At 39.4% G+C, this 15,545-nt stretch overlaps 1 protein-coding gene across 1 annotated transcript in view; it reads right to left on the reverse strand.

Annotated features, from left to right (window-relative positions):
* The window catches only part of TMEM156 (transmembrane protein 156), a 17,989-nt gene extending 3,342 nt beyond the window's left edge, over positions 1–14,647 (reverse strand). Inside the window, exons 1-5 of the mRNA XM_010161127.1 lie at positions 14,448–14,647; positions 9,656–9,937; positions 7,856–8,116; positions 5,661–5,768; positions 2,223–2,327 (exon numbers count right to left, since the gene is read on the reverse strand). Of these exons, the coding sequence (XP_010159429.1) occupies positions 2,223–2,327; positions 5,661–5,768; positions 7,856–8,116; positions 9,656–9,937; positions 14,448–14,547 (856 nt within the window). The 5' untranslated portion in view covers positions 14,548–14,647. The remainder of the gene's footprint in view (positions 1–2,222; positions 2,328–5,660; positions 5,769–7,855; positions 8,117–9,655; positions 9,938–14,447) is intronic.
* Positions 14,648–15,545: the final 898 nt, after the last annotated feature.

Below are 15,545 nucleotides of genomic sequence, written 5' to 3' on the forward strand. Positions count from 1 at the left end.
TTAAGGGCGACTGTGTTTCGTCAATTCATACCGTTCAGGGGGCTGTTTTACATAAATACACTAGCAGGAACAGATCCAAAGTCCAGAAAACGCGCTCTGTACAGCCCACGCTCTAGTGCAGACTGTTTTGGCTTAACAGCACAGACAACATTTAGTCAACGCTTACCACCAGACTGCTTTAAAGTTCCCCTATCCTCACTGGATATGTGCTTAATCCTTTGCAGGACCATGAATTTGGAAGGCTGTAACTTTAATCCTACCCTAGAGAACATGCTATACATTTTTCCTCCTTTCCTCTGGCCACCAGATTTCATGGGAATGATTCATGGGCATAGAGCTACTGGCAGTTTCACACAACTAGCATCCATGCTGTACATTATCTTTTTGTAGGGATATTTAGACAGTAGTTTCCTGAGCCTACCTAGGAAATTATTCTCACTCTCAAAGTATAGGTTTCCTTCTTTTTCTCCCCTTACCCTTTCTGAACTTTGAATAACTTCTTAGCAGTACCTACACAGCTCTTCCCCTAGATGAGATACTGTCACATCCTCTCAGATGTATAGTTAATTAGCCTCATTACAGTGTTTCCAGGGTGGTTGTATTGTATTCAGTGGATCTCAATGTTTTGTTTCAGGATTCCAAGCTATGCATTCATGAAAATATTATCAAGGGCTGCCAGAGAAGTCACTGCAGCGATGTATAATCCATTATCCCAGTCGCAAATCTTAAACTTAGCAACCAGGGAAAAAATAAACTCTTTTCATATGGTCTTGATTCCACTTTAAATTATATTGGTATAAATCAGGAAATTGACTGGATTGACTGGAATTAGGGTGTGTGAAATCAAGGAATTTCCTATTAAAATAAAACCCATTATAACTATTCATACATAAGCATCTTTCTGGCTTAAATTTATAGATTGAAGTGGGAGGAACGTAGAAGTAAGAATGACAGACCAATATGGGACTCCTGTTCTCTTCAGTAAAATCTAGTAAAACTGGATTTGAATTTCCATAAAACTCCATTATCAAAAATGCCTTTACATACACAACACTAAAAATGCCCCTGTAAACATGCTGATAAAACAGGTATGGTATTAATGAGGCTCCTCAAGACAAAAAAATGTCAGAAAGATGATTCCTTTCTGGCGGGATGAAAATAATGAGCTCATAAATACATCTTCGAGGTAGCCAGTGCTCTAAAAGCAAGGAGCATAAATTGTACTGCCAGGGGAGTTCAGACAGACAGGGAGCTGTTCACTCTTTCGTAGGTAAAATTGAAATGCCATGAGTTACTGAGTTGTAGAGATAAATTATTGCCTCTCCTCTTACTCCTGAAGAACCAACACAACAGACAGGGGGGTACCTAGCTAAATTTAAAATCATGGTTTTCATTTGCTGGCTGTGTAGTTGCTCTTGTTTTGGAGGGAGGTTGGTTTGCCATTCAGAGCTATTGTTCTGTATGTCCATGTTAATCCTTTTAAAGATAGTGCTCCCTTGGTGAAACCAGAATCCATGAAATTTATATTGAAGGCTACGACTCTTCCAGCAATATCAGCAACACTCTGAGCTACAGCTGCTAATTTCCCCATGCACAGAGTTTTCTTACCGAATCATAATTTCTGGAACCAAAACCTTTAGTTCAGCATGCCATTGAATTTATCTGTACTAAACACTCTTCAAAGAATGTTCCTATCTGAGACTAGGAAAATGTACTCTGTGGGAATTTTTCCCTATGATAGGCTACAAAATGCCAGCAGAGTCATTCACCGAGTCCTGCTACAGCCATCCATTCCACCCTTTGGTAGCAGGTTTTGTCAAGAGGCATAAAAACATAGAGCACACATACACGTGTGTACGTGTCTATACTTTTCATACACACACAATGCACTCGGCTGCCAAACCTCAAATGTGGCACACAACATGATCAAAAATTAAAAGGAGGTAAAAACCTCAAAGGTCATTAATGCAACACATTTGAAAGACTGGGAGAAGCATTCCCACATGGTATACGTAAGTTTTCTTACAGTTTCACAGTCAGAATGATTTATTTATGATATTAACATGTTTCCATAACATAAGCCAGGTCGAATTTGTGTAAGATCAAGGTAACTCTGAAACAAACCTGCAGCATTCTCTGACAGGAAAGACTTAAAAGGTCTTTCGTGACCTCCTCATGCCTCAAGATTTGTTAGGTTTTAATTTTACTTTTTTATTACTTACCAGGCAAAGGGTGAATTTTAGTAACAGATATGGTTCTTCTTGCATGTCTAGAACTCTTTCTTCTTAGAACAGTAGAAGAAATTGCTGCTACTCTGTGTTTGCAACCTGTTTTAAACAAGATGCATTATCGTCAACTATAGAATTACTGATTAGATGGAAAGCTGGTAAACAACTTAAACTGTTAAACACCTTTCCTGAAAAAAACTAGTAAGATTTTGAAATATGATGATGAAAACCTAGGGCAGGATGTTTTATATTATCCTGAATGAAATTTTCTGAAAAGTCCTTTCAGGTTTGTCCCTTTCAAATTATTCCTTCCCTCCTCTATACTGTGTACCTTGAACACATTTTGGAAGGTTATCAAAGAGGTACGTGCCCCAGCACAGGTCCAGACTCACACTGCTGACAGCAGAATAGGAAGGATGGAGTGTACTGGCATCCTAGGAAGCTGACAGATTCTTTGCAAGTGTGGGGTGTTCATCTTTGGAAGAGCAGTTTGAGAGAAACATCTACACCACTCCAAAAAGACAGAGCTGGATTGAACGACCTTGACTGTTGTCAGCACCCTGCTCATAAACTGCTCATAAACCTCCTGCTACCCTTCTGAATACTGTGCTCTTGGTGGGGTGAGAGCAGCCGATGGTGCAGCTGTTAGGGTTAGCCCTGGTCTACGGTGACAGCTGGTCAGGGCTCAGCCAGAGTCTGATGGCGGGCTTGCTCCAGCTCTGCATAACGGAACTGGTTTTTATCTTTTTCATTTGAGAACACGAGAAAATTTCACGTTTAAGAAATTCATTAAATTGGCATTATTTAGGCCATGATTTTTTTTATGAATAGCCAGCAGAGATCTAATGCGCTGAAGCCCCAAGCATGCACTGTAACAGTTAATGCCAAGGGGATCTCTGCAAGTGGTCATAAGACAAGAGCAGAAGGGAAAAGGCAAAAGGACTAGTTTCCAGTTTAACTCCTTTGTCAGGGATTGGTTGTAACCTCCACTAAGTTTATTTGGATATTTATGCACTCACGGAAATAACTTCATTAATGTTTCAGAGTCTCAAAGTCTGCCTAGCAGAACGTCTTGGAAGGTCTCAGGAGGAAATCAATAATTCCATATTTCTTAACAGCTATCAGTAGTGCTCAGAAACTAGGATAAAAACTAGCTGAATTATGACTGTAAGAATTCTTAGCAGCTGGTTTAGGCACATCATAATGCTCTGTTGTGTTCTTTGGGCAGCAGTATGTAAAAAAGCAGTATGTAGACTTGCAATTAAAAGTGGCATCGTAATATATACGCCTAAGGAATACAACCCATAACTCTGATTTTTATGTGCTTGTCTTTTTGTCAGTAACATATCAACATTGTCCATAATGTTACATATTGTAAATTGAACTAAAAAACCCACTATTCCTCTAGTAACAGAAAATGTATTCTAGAAGCAAATCAGGAATTAGGAGCCTCAAAGGGGCGTCTTTTCCTCCCTGCTTGTGTCCATGATAATTCTGAAAAACCTGCATTTAATAGAAAACTGATGTTTAAGAATAAAGGCAGTAAATCATTAATCACCACTACTCATAGTACTGCATTTATAATGGGATGTTTCGACTGGAAGCATAGAAAATCATACCGATGACATTTATAGGTAGTTGTGAAATTACAAATAAAAGCCCTTTAAAGTAGATCATTTAATAGCCCATTTATAAAGACCTAATTTATACTTTGTGGCATTTTATATACATGAAATAGGTCTCAGAATTTGGGTCCATCAGCAAGTAAAAGATCATGTATGTTATCAAAGGTAATCTCTTAAGGAATTTCTCTAATCATTGCGGGGAGAGGATGATGGCACAGATTTGCCATTTTACGCATCTATTTTGCTTATTCATTAAAAATATATGCATAAAATATTTATATTATGCAAAAAGTTATCACAGAAACATTTTGTGTGTGGGCACTTTTCTTCCCTCTGTTCAGTTATGATTAAAGCTAGACTCCTATTGCTCTTCCGTTACAAAACCGCCTGTGGACACAGTAAGGATGATCAGGGGAATGGATATGGCTCATCATTTTTTTATTACCCCTGTGACCAAGGTTTCCATTCAGCAGCTCTGAACGACAAGGGGAACGGACGTCTGCCTGGTAATAGCAACTAAATGTGGGTTGTCCAGAGGCATTCTGCCTGCTCAGAGCTGACACAGACAGAAAGCCTCAGGAAATTGCTGTGAAAAGATCTAAGAGCTATTAGGTAACAGGTTAAGTTACACTCTTTTCACACGGATGAAGGGGACTGTGCTCTCTGTACCACCTGCCTCTGACTTGGGATGAAAAACAAAGGCCAGCTGCTGACAAGCGATCAATTTTCTGCATTGTTTTTTGTGCAGAGGGCTTTGCCTTGATTGCTCAGAAGTCCCCTGCTCAGGATACTTCTACACTTTTATTCTTACTTTCATAGAATCATAGAATCTTCTAGTTTGGAAAAGGCCTTTAGGATCATCAAGTCCAACCATTAACCTAACGCTGCTAATACCACTGCTAAACCATCCACACATCTTTCAAATACCACTGGGGAAGGTGACTCAACCACCTGCTGGGGCAGCCGGTCCCAATGCCTGACAACCCTTACAGTGAAGAAATACTTCACTCCGTGTTACTACAAGAAACACCATAAATCCTGATTTCAGCCTGTATCCCAAGTGAATTGCATAGGAAGTGTCTTGGTTGGTGAAGGCATTCTGTAGAAGCAATTGTTTCAGTCTCTGAACTAAGGACAGGTTCTTTCATAGCAAAGTTTTAATCACTTGGAATAGTCAATAGTGCTGATTCAGCAACCACAGCCATATATTCTTTGCTGAAATAACAGCAAAGAGAAGAAATGTTACCTGGACTTAATTCAGCTCTGCGGTTAAGAAGTCACAGCTTGGTTGACCTGTATGGGATTACGCCACCGCTGAATTTGGATAACCAAATTTTAGGACAGACAGCTGAGTGCCTATCTCCTCCTATCTATCCTGTAATTTTTCTTGATCGTGACCTAGATGAATCATCCTCAGGAAGGAAAGGGTATTTCAATCTGCTTATACTGGTCATTGGCACTTCTGCTGAGGACCTTCAGCGGGGTTCAGCTGCAGTTGTTTTATCTACTAGAATCAGCCTGAAACCGCGTTTGTATCACTCAGGATCATAGGCCACCAAGCATCTGTCAAAAACCCATTTCATTCACCATCAACAAGCTTGGATTTGCATCCACATTTCAGAGGTGAGAGGTGATAGTATCAAACATCTGAGTGTTTCAGTCCCTCTATAAACAGCTTTTGCCATGTTGCAATTAAAACATTGGTGTCTGAACCACATTAATAATCATCAGCTTTGTTATTGTAAATTAATACATCTTTCATTGCATAGACATTTAAATTCATGCAGATTAACTTTTTGTTACTTACGGTTTTGTTTATTTTCTTGGACTATTTTGTAGATGACGATTGAAATAGTAATCACAAAAACTACCGGAATCATAGTGAGCCAGATTATCTTCATCATACACATGGGATCTGTCCATAAAATGTGGAAAAGAGAAAATGAAGGAGGAAATCACTGGCAGAAAAAAAGCAGCACAATCTCTCTTGGTAAGTTTCTGGAACATGCCTGTCCCCACAGATGAAAATTGAAAGCAAAAGAGAAGATGATGCCTTTTTCTTTCAGCCTTCTTTGTTGTTTGAAATTAAGTTTCCTATCTAGAATTTAGCTTCATTTTCTCCTGTATCTATCTCCCCATGTCTGAAATAGTTATGCATAGCTAAGTGAATGAAAAATTTTCCTATTTGCATAAATTGTTACATGCAACTCAGCCAGAAAGAAAATGCTTCCAAGGGCAACATTTATATTCAAGGTAGAACAAGGGTAATATTTATCCTCCCTTTGTTTGGATGAAGCACAGAAGCAGTTGGTCCACTGTCCAACACTGGCCTGTACTGGCTTTCCCAACCTCCCGGTCCATCTTCATATAAGGGAGAAGGTAAAATTGTACACACAAATATTCTATATGAAGCAAAATGTGAGGAAATGGCACCAACAGGACCCCCCTGTGGAGTTTTTTTGGCCAAAGCTGCCTTGGGGGAGAATCAGCATGGGACTGGGTGTAGATGGCAGGCTGCTCTTGCAGACAACAGCCGCTGCAGAAATGCACCCACATTCCACAGGGAATTAGTTCAGTAACTAGTACAAGCCAGGACTATGTACCACAGAGAAGGGATGTGGGGAACTTCCCTCCCTGGTTGTTTCAAAGACCTTTCCAACTTCTTTGGCAGCTGCATGTTAATACATACCTTAGTGTTGTCAAAGAACTATTTTAAAAACCAACTGTGTTACTATGACTCATCTAAAATCAAATTACAGGCTATAGCCAAACCACTGTATTCTTTTCTTTGACTTAGAATAGTATAATTAGACCTACATCAACCTCGCTTGTGTATCTCCTTCACTGAGAACACGAGGTAACTGCCAGTAACCCCGTGGCTCTGAGGTAAGCACGGCTCATCCCTCCCAGTTCAGAACTGAAACTGTCTTTTATACAGTCATTTAGGCTCCTTTCAGAGGACTCTACCCCACCTTGTAGTGACTGGTAACGGCTGGTGTACAGACCAACCTTGCTGGTTCAAAACCCTGAGCACCTCTCTAGCTTTGTTTTGAAGCAAACACAGAAAAGATGCGGTGTTAAATTTTATTCTTAATTTGAGAGAACTACTTCCCAGGTAAATCACCATTAGCAGAGGGTGATTAGCTCACAGTTTTGACACAAGTAAGCAGGGCAAGTTACAAACTATACTCCTCTCATAGCTAGACTTACTCCTTAAAAAACTAAAATCCTCAAGCTGCACTCTCTTCTCTAGGTTTTTACCTGGGCTTATTAACCCAGGTTTAGCCAACTCCGAAACATGGGGTTGTTTCCCAGCAAAGGTACAGCATAAGATGCATTCACCATATCAAACAAAATGAATGTAATAATTCAGCACCTCCTAAACAGCAAGCATTGCATGTAGATGGGCTGGAAGCCCTGACCATGGTCAGGCAATCTGCCAAAAAACTGCAGCACAAAGAGAAATTTGAAAAGCTGACAGGCTGTCCTCTGGGAAAATTAAGCCTAGCTCAGCAAAGATTTCTCTTTTAAGTGCACTGTAGTGAGGGTCTATAGTAGCTTATTGCAGTCCAACATTAAGAAAAGCCAAATCGTGTCCTGGTTCTTCTGCCACCGAAGTTAACAGGAATTTTTAAATTTACCTCCAAGACAACAGGGTTATGCCATTAGCAGGGAGGAAAGAGGAAAAAATTAATTCCAAGTTTTGTCATACATGCAATTTGTGAGTCTGTCACCGCTAAGCAAAAACAATGTACTGACTTGGTTTGCTGTGTTGCTTCTAGGGAAACAAAAAAGTCACAGCTAAACCTACTTTAAATCTCTATAAAAACTGTCAGTTGCTGACTAACAATGGTCTTTTACTAAGGGATGATCAAAATTGTGTTCTTTTCTTGTGAAATACTTAAATACTTTCAAATGGTTGCTGAAAGCAGACGGCCACCAACTGGAGATTATTTTCAAGCTTGCATTTGATTTCCATTCTGACTCTCGTTTGTAACTTACATTCCACGTGAGACTTCAGCTGCAGTGAAATATTTAGGCATTCATTTTGGTCTTCCATCATTGCCACTAGACAGGAGTGATTTAGGTATTCTTTGGCTGCATGTCTTCCTCCAACTGTAGAGTTGTGGATGTGGAGTTCCAGCAAGTAGTAAGTATTATGCTCTACTTCTTCTTCTTTGGAAACCGTAGTGAAATTAAAATATTTATTAAAATAAATAACATCTTCTGTTTTCACTTCAAGTGAGCCTTTTGCTTTTGGAACTAAAAATGAAAGCAGAACTGTTACATAAGATGTGGTAGACAGGCAGCTCTCAGAAAGAACAATAAAACCAGTCCTCTCCCTCATCTGCCAAAACATACAGTAAGCTTTTACATTATTGACTGTGACAAAATGGACAAAAGGATACCATGTAAATTTATTCTGAACAAATCTGAAAGTATTGATTATCCATAAAACATGTATTTCCACTGCAAATTATAGTCCCTTTTCTGCTTTGCTGCCAGATTCAGAGCTTTTCAGTTTTTTGTTGGATTGTCATCTGTTGTCAAAGGTAACAGAGACAAAAATCAGGCCATGAAAAAAATGAAAACCAAGTAAAAGCCGTATGATGGTAGAGATTTGAAGTGTACATCTAGTCTGTCTGCTATCAGTTGCAGAAGGTTCTTGTTTCACTTTGAACCACATAAGCTGTGGGGCTTGCACAAGATTAACAAGAAACACAGGTAGGTCAGACATTGTCAAAAGTGTTAGAGTTGTGTAGGTAAAACTGAGAACAAATTTGTCCACATATCTTTTGTTTTGTTATTTTCCGTACTTGTTAAGATGGCTATATTGTAATGAGAAAATGAGGCAGTTGGAGAAGAACTGCATTTCTTATATCAGGACTGGGCCTGTTGCCCCTGTTGCTGACAACGTTAGGAAAGCAAAATTCAGAGGCATCCTCTTCCCCAAAAGTTTCCAGATACACTGCAAGTACATGTGGCACAGGAATACGCTGCTACTGCTCTGAAGAGATGCAGCTGCTGCAGAACCCTTCTCTGTACCGCTGTGCCAGTCCTCACCCAGTGCTGCCTTCTTGGAAACATGCAAGGCCATTTCTGACACCAGACTGTTGTCGCTATCCCAGGCTACAAACGGTTATTCTGGTGGGGCTGCCGGCTGAACAGTCACTGTCTCTGAATTAGTTCTCAGGTACCTGCTCACCACCTACCTTCCTATACTATCAGCAGTCAACATGCAGAGTTGTGCAATGACATTTCAAAGCAGATGCAGCGTGAAAACTGATCAGAAACTATAACTCCTTAAAAATAAATGACATATTTCAGAAATTTTAGCAAGACTAAAAGAATAAAGATGGACATATATAAATCGTTCATAAAAGCCAGATGGCAGAGGTCAAATTTGCAACAGAAATATTCCAGGTGGCTGCTGGAGAAGGTACTCCGTTCTCACAGCACCCTCCTTGCAGACCAGTACAAAGCCCCCCTGAAGATAATGACCCGACCCCTCTCCCCCCACGATTTTATACCAGATCCTCAAGGAAGAGACATCAGCATGTTGCTACCTATATGTTTCACTGGCAGCCAGGAATGAACAGCACTGAGAACCTGGCGTAAAACCTCCATTTTCTAGCCATGCAAAGACGAGCGAAAAACCCCATTGCTCATAGATTTGCAAAGACCATAGAGAACCAGCAACATAAATCTCTTCAACGTAAATCTCTTCAACTACCAAATAAAAACGTCTTTTGTGTTGTAATGAACTACTTAAAAATTAAGTATTTCTCTTCCCCTACTTACTTTTTTTAGCTGCTGACCCTGATCCTTGAGGATCGATATTCACATCTCTCTTGGATTCACACTCTGTGTGTTTAGCATGGGATTGCTGTTCCCTCCTGGAGGACTGGCAAATACATGGGATATTTTGGAAACCGGAATGGTTTACAATGGCCTTCAGTAAAAGAGTCTGGTTTTCTCTTCTTTGTTGCAGTGATCTTTTGCACGAATTGTTGAAAGTACAAAGTGGAAAGGTGGTGTTACTTGACGAACAGGTATCCACGCACGACACAATTACAGTGTTAGCTGTAAAAAAAAAGGAGCACTACATTAGGAAGACGGTCCTGCCGGGCACGTGGACAAACACATGCGCAGAAGCATCACGTAACAGATCCTTTAACCATCTTACAATGAAATGCACTTTTTTTTCTTGAGGGCTATAGAAGCATATGGAATGCGTCAACAAGTGAGAGGAAGTGAGGACAGTCTCCCCCCAACTTCAGTGCTGGATTTTGTTGCTGAATTGTATGAAATCTGGTGCAATACTTGAGTTTGTGCTGGTATCTAGTCACATTCCTCTTTCAAGGCTGCTCTGATTTGATTGCACTTGAGAACAAGATGAAAGCCTTCATGTCTGGAAGGGGAACTTAGCTCTGAAACGGTGCAGTTGCAACGCCCCAGTGCAATTATGTTGTAAAAGGGCTATAATGAGAACAAAAACCTTCTTTCCAATGACACTGAAGTCACAAAGAGAAAATACACAGAAACACTGCTGAATCCTCCAACCACACCCTTCACATTCTCTTACATTCAGTCAACAAACAGGAATCTTAATTACGACCATTGGTTTTGGTACTCCTAGTCAAATTTCAGTATCAAATTACTGTAGATAGCGTACATTAACGCAGTTCTGGCAAGTAGCAAAAACCACATGGAATTAATTATTAATGAGCGTTATTTTAGCTGTCTTCCACAGTAAAGTAGGGCTTTGTTGTAGAAATTGTGCATTTTTACTTGGGTCAACTTTGAACTATTTTTTTTTTAATTTGAAAGAATAAAAAACTTCCGGGACCCTGACATGAAATATGTATTTATGAATACAAATAACCACTTCCCAGAGTTGATGCTGCACTGAACTATAAGTTTGCAGCTGAGCTTCCAATTCTAGTAGTACCCTTGCATCTCTAGGAAGAGGAAATTTTGCATCTAGCTCCCGTTATGAGTAATTGGAGTAATATGTTCATAAATCCTCGTGTATAGAGAAAAACATAGCCTTTAATTGCTCTGGTGCTCAGCCACAATCTGACAGCTCCAACAGGCCACCTGTGCTCACATCGCAGCAGGCTGACCTCCGAAATGGTTCAGTGAAGGATTTCAGACAGGATACAGAAACAAAATCCAAAATCCAATGCCAAAGTCAATTATCTTCACTTTACTAACACTACATCAGAGACACATAAACTCCATACAAAACATAATAAATTGAAATGTAAAGCACACATCCTATGCTGGTAATAAATTAATTCATTTTAATGCAAAGGCAAAATTTAGGGCTTGATCTTTCCCTGAGGGAAGTCAAAACATTTTCCTTGAAACACTTAAGGTCTGACCCATGCAACCTGGAGCGGAGCAGGCTCTTGAGGTCAAATTCTTCAAGCTGAAGGAGGCGTTTTGTTCAGAGCTTCTCTGTGGAGATGAGCCCGGAGCAGAAAGCGAGTGCTTACACCGCTCTCATGGCAAGGGACACGTGCAGCTGGGCAAGCAGCCTAAACCGGTACAGCTCTCCAGGTCAGCTAATGGCAATTTCCCTTTCACCAGGAAATTTCTGTGTGGTCTTGGGAATCCGTCGACTGTGCTGTGGCAGCAGCCTACGTACAGCACTGTGAAGCCCAGTTTGGACTTCACACATGGCAAAACAGCATGGCCTGTGAGCCATGTTGTATGTATGGAAAAGACATGTTATCTGAATGGAAAAAGGTTTGAACGCTGCCCTGTTAGGGAGGGTGCCTACCATCCTCTTGAAAGATCTCTACTGAGAATGACATTCAAATCACAAGCTAGCACAGTAAACTTTATTTTCTTCCAACTCACAGGATTGCGAATGTTCTACAGAGGGATACATACTGTTGCACTGTTGAACACTATAAGCAGGGATGCAGAATGACTACTTCCCCAGTGGGGTACATGGCAGAGAGCCATTCCTACAAGAGGCTTGCTCCTTATGGCAGGACTGGTGAGAAGCACTCTCCCAAATGTGAACATCACTAGACGTGTGGAAAAGGTGGTGTGAGATCATAGAATCACAGAATGGTTTGGGTTGGAAGGGACCTTAAAGACCATCTAGTTCCAACCCCCCTGCCATGGGCAGGGACACCTTCCACTAGATCAGGTTGCTCAAAGCCTCGTCATCCACAGCTTCTCTGGGCAACCTGTGCCAGTGCCTCACCACCCTCTCCGGGAAGAACTTCTTCCTGATATCTAATCTAAACCTCCCCACTTTCAATTTAAACCCGTTCCCCCTTGTCCTGTCACTACAGGCCCTTGTACAAAGTCCCCCCCAGCTTCCTCGTAGCCCCTTCAGGTACTGGAAGGGGCAATAAGGTCTCCCCGGAGCCTTCTCTTCTCCAGGCTGAACAAGCCCACCCCTCCCAGCCTGTCCCCATAGCAGAGGGGCTCCAGCCCTCTGAGCATCTTCGTGGCCTCCTCTGGACTCGCTCCAACCAGTCTATATCCTTCTGATGTTGAGGGCTCCACAGCTGGACGCAGCACTCCAGGTGGGGTCTCACCAGAGCAGAGTAGAGAGGGAGAATCACCTCCCTCGACCTGCTGGCCACACTTCTCCTGATACAGCCCAGGATACGGTTGGCTTTCTGGGCTGCCAGCGCACACGGCCGGCTCGTGTCCAGCTTTTTGGAATGCAGGTGGCTGGCAGAGTTAGGAGGATCACTGAGATGAAACCATTCTCTCTAGGAAACTGCTGTATATTCGCAGATCGGTAATCCCCATGCTTAATGTTAGGAAGTTCTGTGACTGAAATTAATGTATTAAGTCTCTATTTACAGGGCGCTTTTCCATAGAAAATCCAATTCCATTGAAATGAGATTATTCACAGAGAAGATCTGAATTTGTGAAAATCTTGCTTATATTAAGAAAATCATAAATATTTCATTTTAGATTGGCTTGCCTTGTTTATTTTTTTCCACATTTGACCTGTGGTACTCTGTTTGGGATCAATTCAGCAGTATATAAAATTGCATTATTTACCACTTCCTTATGGAAATCACAATCATCCCATAATACTGCAGAGACACAAGGCCTACAGTACAAGTTTGCAAATACACAATTGATAAAGGAGATACACTCCATCAAGTACATTTTACGTTTGTCACGAAATCTGAAATAAAACCAGTTTCCAAAAGAAGGTTTCCAATTAACCAGAGACACAAATTCCTTGGGTTTGTCGAAATAAGTAGTCCAACGTATTTACTTTCTCATGTCATTTGGACATTGTTATACAATTATATAGTCTATGTTATAAAGTCATGTATTTTTTAGAACATCCAAAATATGACAATTATTCTAATTTTCCAAATGTAATTCAGTGCTATATTCTGCCTATATACCTCACAATCTTATTTTAGACATGCTGTGATTAAGATCGCATGTAGATACCAGAATTGCAGAGATCAGGCTATTGCAGCATAAAGCATCTCCAAGAAGAGCAATCTAGGAAATTTATCGTGGAAAAATGCAATTACTCTTTGATGTATGACAACAAGGTCAATGTTTCCTTCTGGAAATGATCATGTCCCCGTTTATTTGCATAGTCTGTGCTAGCAAATCCTTTGATTACTTCTGCGGGGAGGTAGAACGTTAATTATTCCAACATCTTAAAAAGACCCATCAATTTTATGACATTCAAAACTTGACAGTTTACCGAGTTTGCTCATTTATAAACTATAAAAATCTATAAATCATATTGTAGTTACTGTCATACTTATTCTTTGTGGTTAATGAAAATAGAAATATAAGTATATAAGTAATCTAATCTGGATATATTTTGATTTGGGGTTTTTTTAGGAAATTATGTTTCATAAATAATTTATGGGAACATATACCATTTCTCAAAGGGATGCTTTTTGATATATGATAATATATTATCATAATATTTTTCTATTCAAAAGCTTATTTAGGGATGGAAATGACAAAACTATTTTAATGTTAATTTATTTATGGATTTTTAAGAAAGCAGGGAATGTATAACCTACATACTTTTTCCATTCATCCTAAATCTAGTGTCGACCTTCAGGATCACCAAGATATATTTGGGATTTACGTTAGAAGATTTGCTTCACTCAGTTACACCCATTCCGCTCTACTTTTTGTTTGGTTACATCTGCATATCTCTTTCACAGACAACATCTCATATCAAATAGTAATTGTACGAAGTTTTATAGACATTTAAATATAGAAACTTAAAAAAAAAAAAAAAAAATTTAAGACATGAGTACCTGCTGTAAAAGAACATACATATTTTAACTACTCTCTTCATGATGAAGATAGTAAAAGTACAGCTGCACGGAAATAGTTACCAGAAATTTTGCAGTGTACATAAATCAATGACAAACTCCTTTCAAATTATGATATAAAACTAACTCTGTTGGATAAAAATCTAATGAAAAAAATCTATATGCTTTGCAAAGTCCGTATGAGTATGGCATCCAAACCAAAGCTTTTAAGAAAGCACATGCCAGTTTTTCAATTGCAACCAGGTTTGAGAATAAAGAAAAGGCTATTTTAAAAGCTGATCACTCACCTTCGTGGATTTTGAAAAATTCAGGTAAACATAGAATAAACATGGTAATTATTCCTAGTACTAATCTGAACAGTTCTGGTTTTCTCAAAAGCAAGCACATGTCACTGAAGCACTCCCATCTAGCATAGTGGTGGTAACTTCCTTCCTGGTTTAGCTTTTAACTTAGCGCAGAGTTTATGCAAAAAAATGAGCATTCATTTCCTTTTACTAATATGTATTTTTTTTTTAGATCTCATTACATTAAGTTGCAGAGAGCCAAGTTCTGTTGTTACATTGGCATAGATGATGATGATTCATATGAATATGCTGAAGATAAAACTTATGTTACCACAATGAAAATTAGAGAAAAATCATGCACAGAAACGATTTTAGTCATTTGGGTTAGTTTTCTTTTAAGAACATCACCCCCTAATGGCCACTTTCATATACTTTTCAAAAAGTAACATTAATCTTTATGAAGGAATTTTGTTCCCATTTGGCCAAGAAGTTTTTTTTAAAATGCATCAAACCCTCATTACAAAAATGAGTCAGAACCACATGAGTCAGATATGGAGATTTTGTTGTTTTATTTATATACATATGTACTGGGGCCAGGGGGAAGATAGTTTTATGTAATATTCTTTCAGACTTTAATAGACTATTAATTAGATCATTACAATTTAAATTGTCTGATACAGCAAATCAGTGATGTATGATGATCTGAGTATGAGATGTTCATATAATCATGGGTGCTGTGTTCTGAAAAGCCAACAGATGTGTTGCCAATTTGTGGAGTGTCTTCACTGTGTACATTACCATCCTTCACACCACAAGAAGACTGGATAGAGCTATTACTATTTCTGTACATTGTAGTCACATTTTTTCAGCTAAAAAAGTTTTCAGTTAAAAAAGTGAAGTCTTTCATTCTAACAACCACCATGATATTCCACAAATTCTTGTTGCAGATGACTACAAAGAATATTTCTGAAATGTTCTGAATAAGAGTACCCTGAATAATGCGTACATAAAAACAAAAAATTGATGCAAATGTAGACTATATACAGTATGAAGGATTTCATTAATTCAGAAAGCTCTCTTCTGATGTAATATTTTTCCCAC

The sequence above is a fragment of the Eurypyga helias genome, unplaced genomic scaffold, assembly GCF_000690775.1.
Source record: "Eurypyga helias isolate BGI_N326 unplaced genomic scaffold, ASM69077v1 scaffold14831, whole genome shotgun sequence".
NCBI classification, from domain to species: domain Eukaryota; kingdom Metazoa; phylum Chordata; class Aves; order Eurypygiformes; family Eurypygidae; genus Eurypyga; species Eurypyga helias.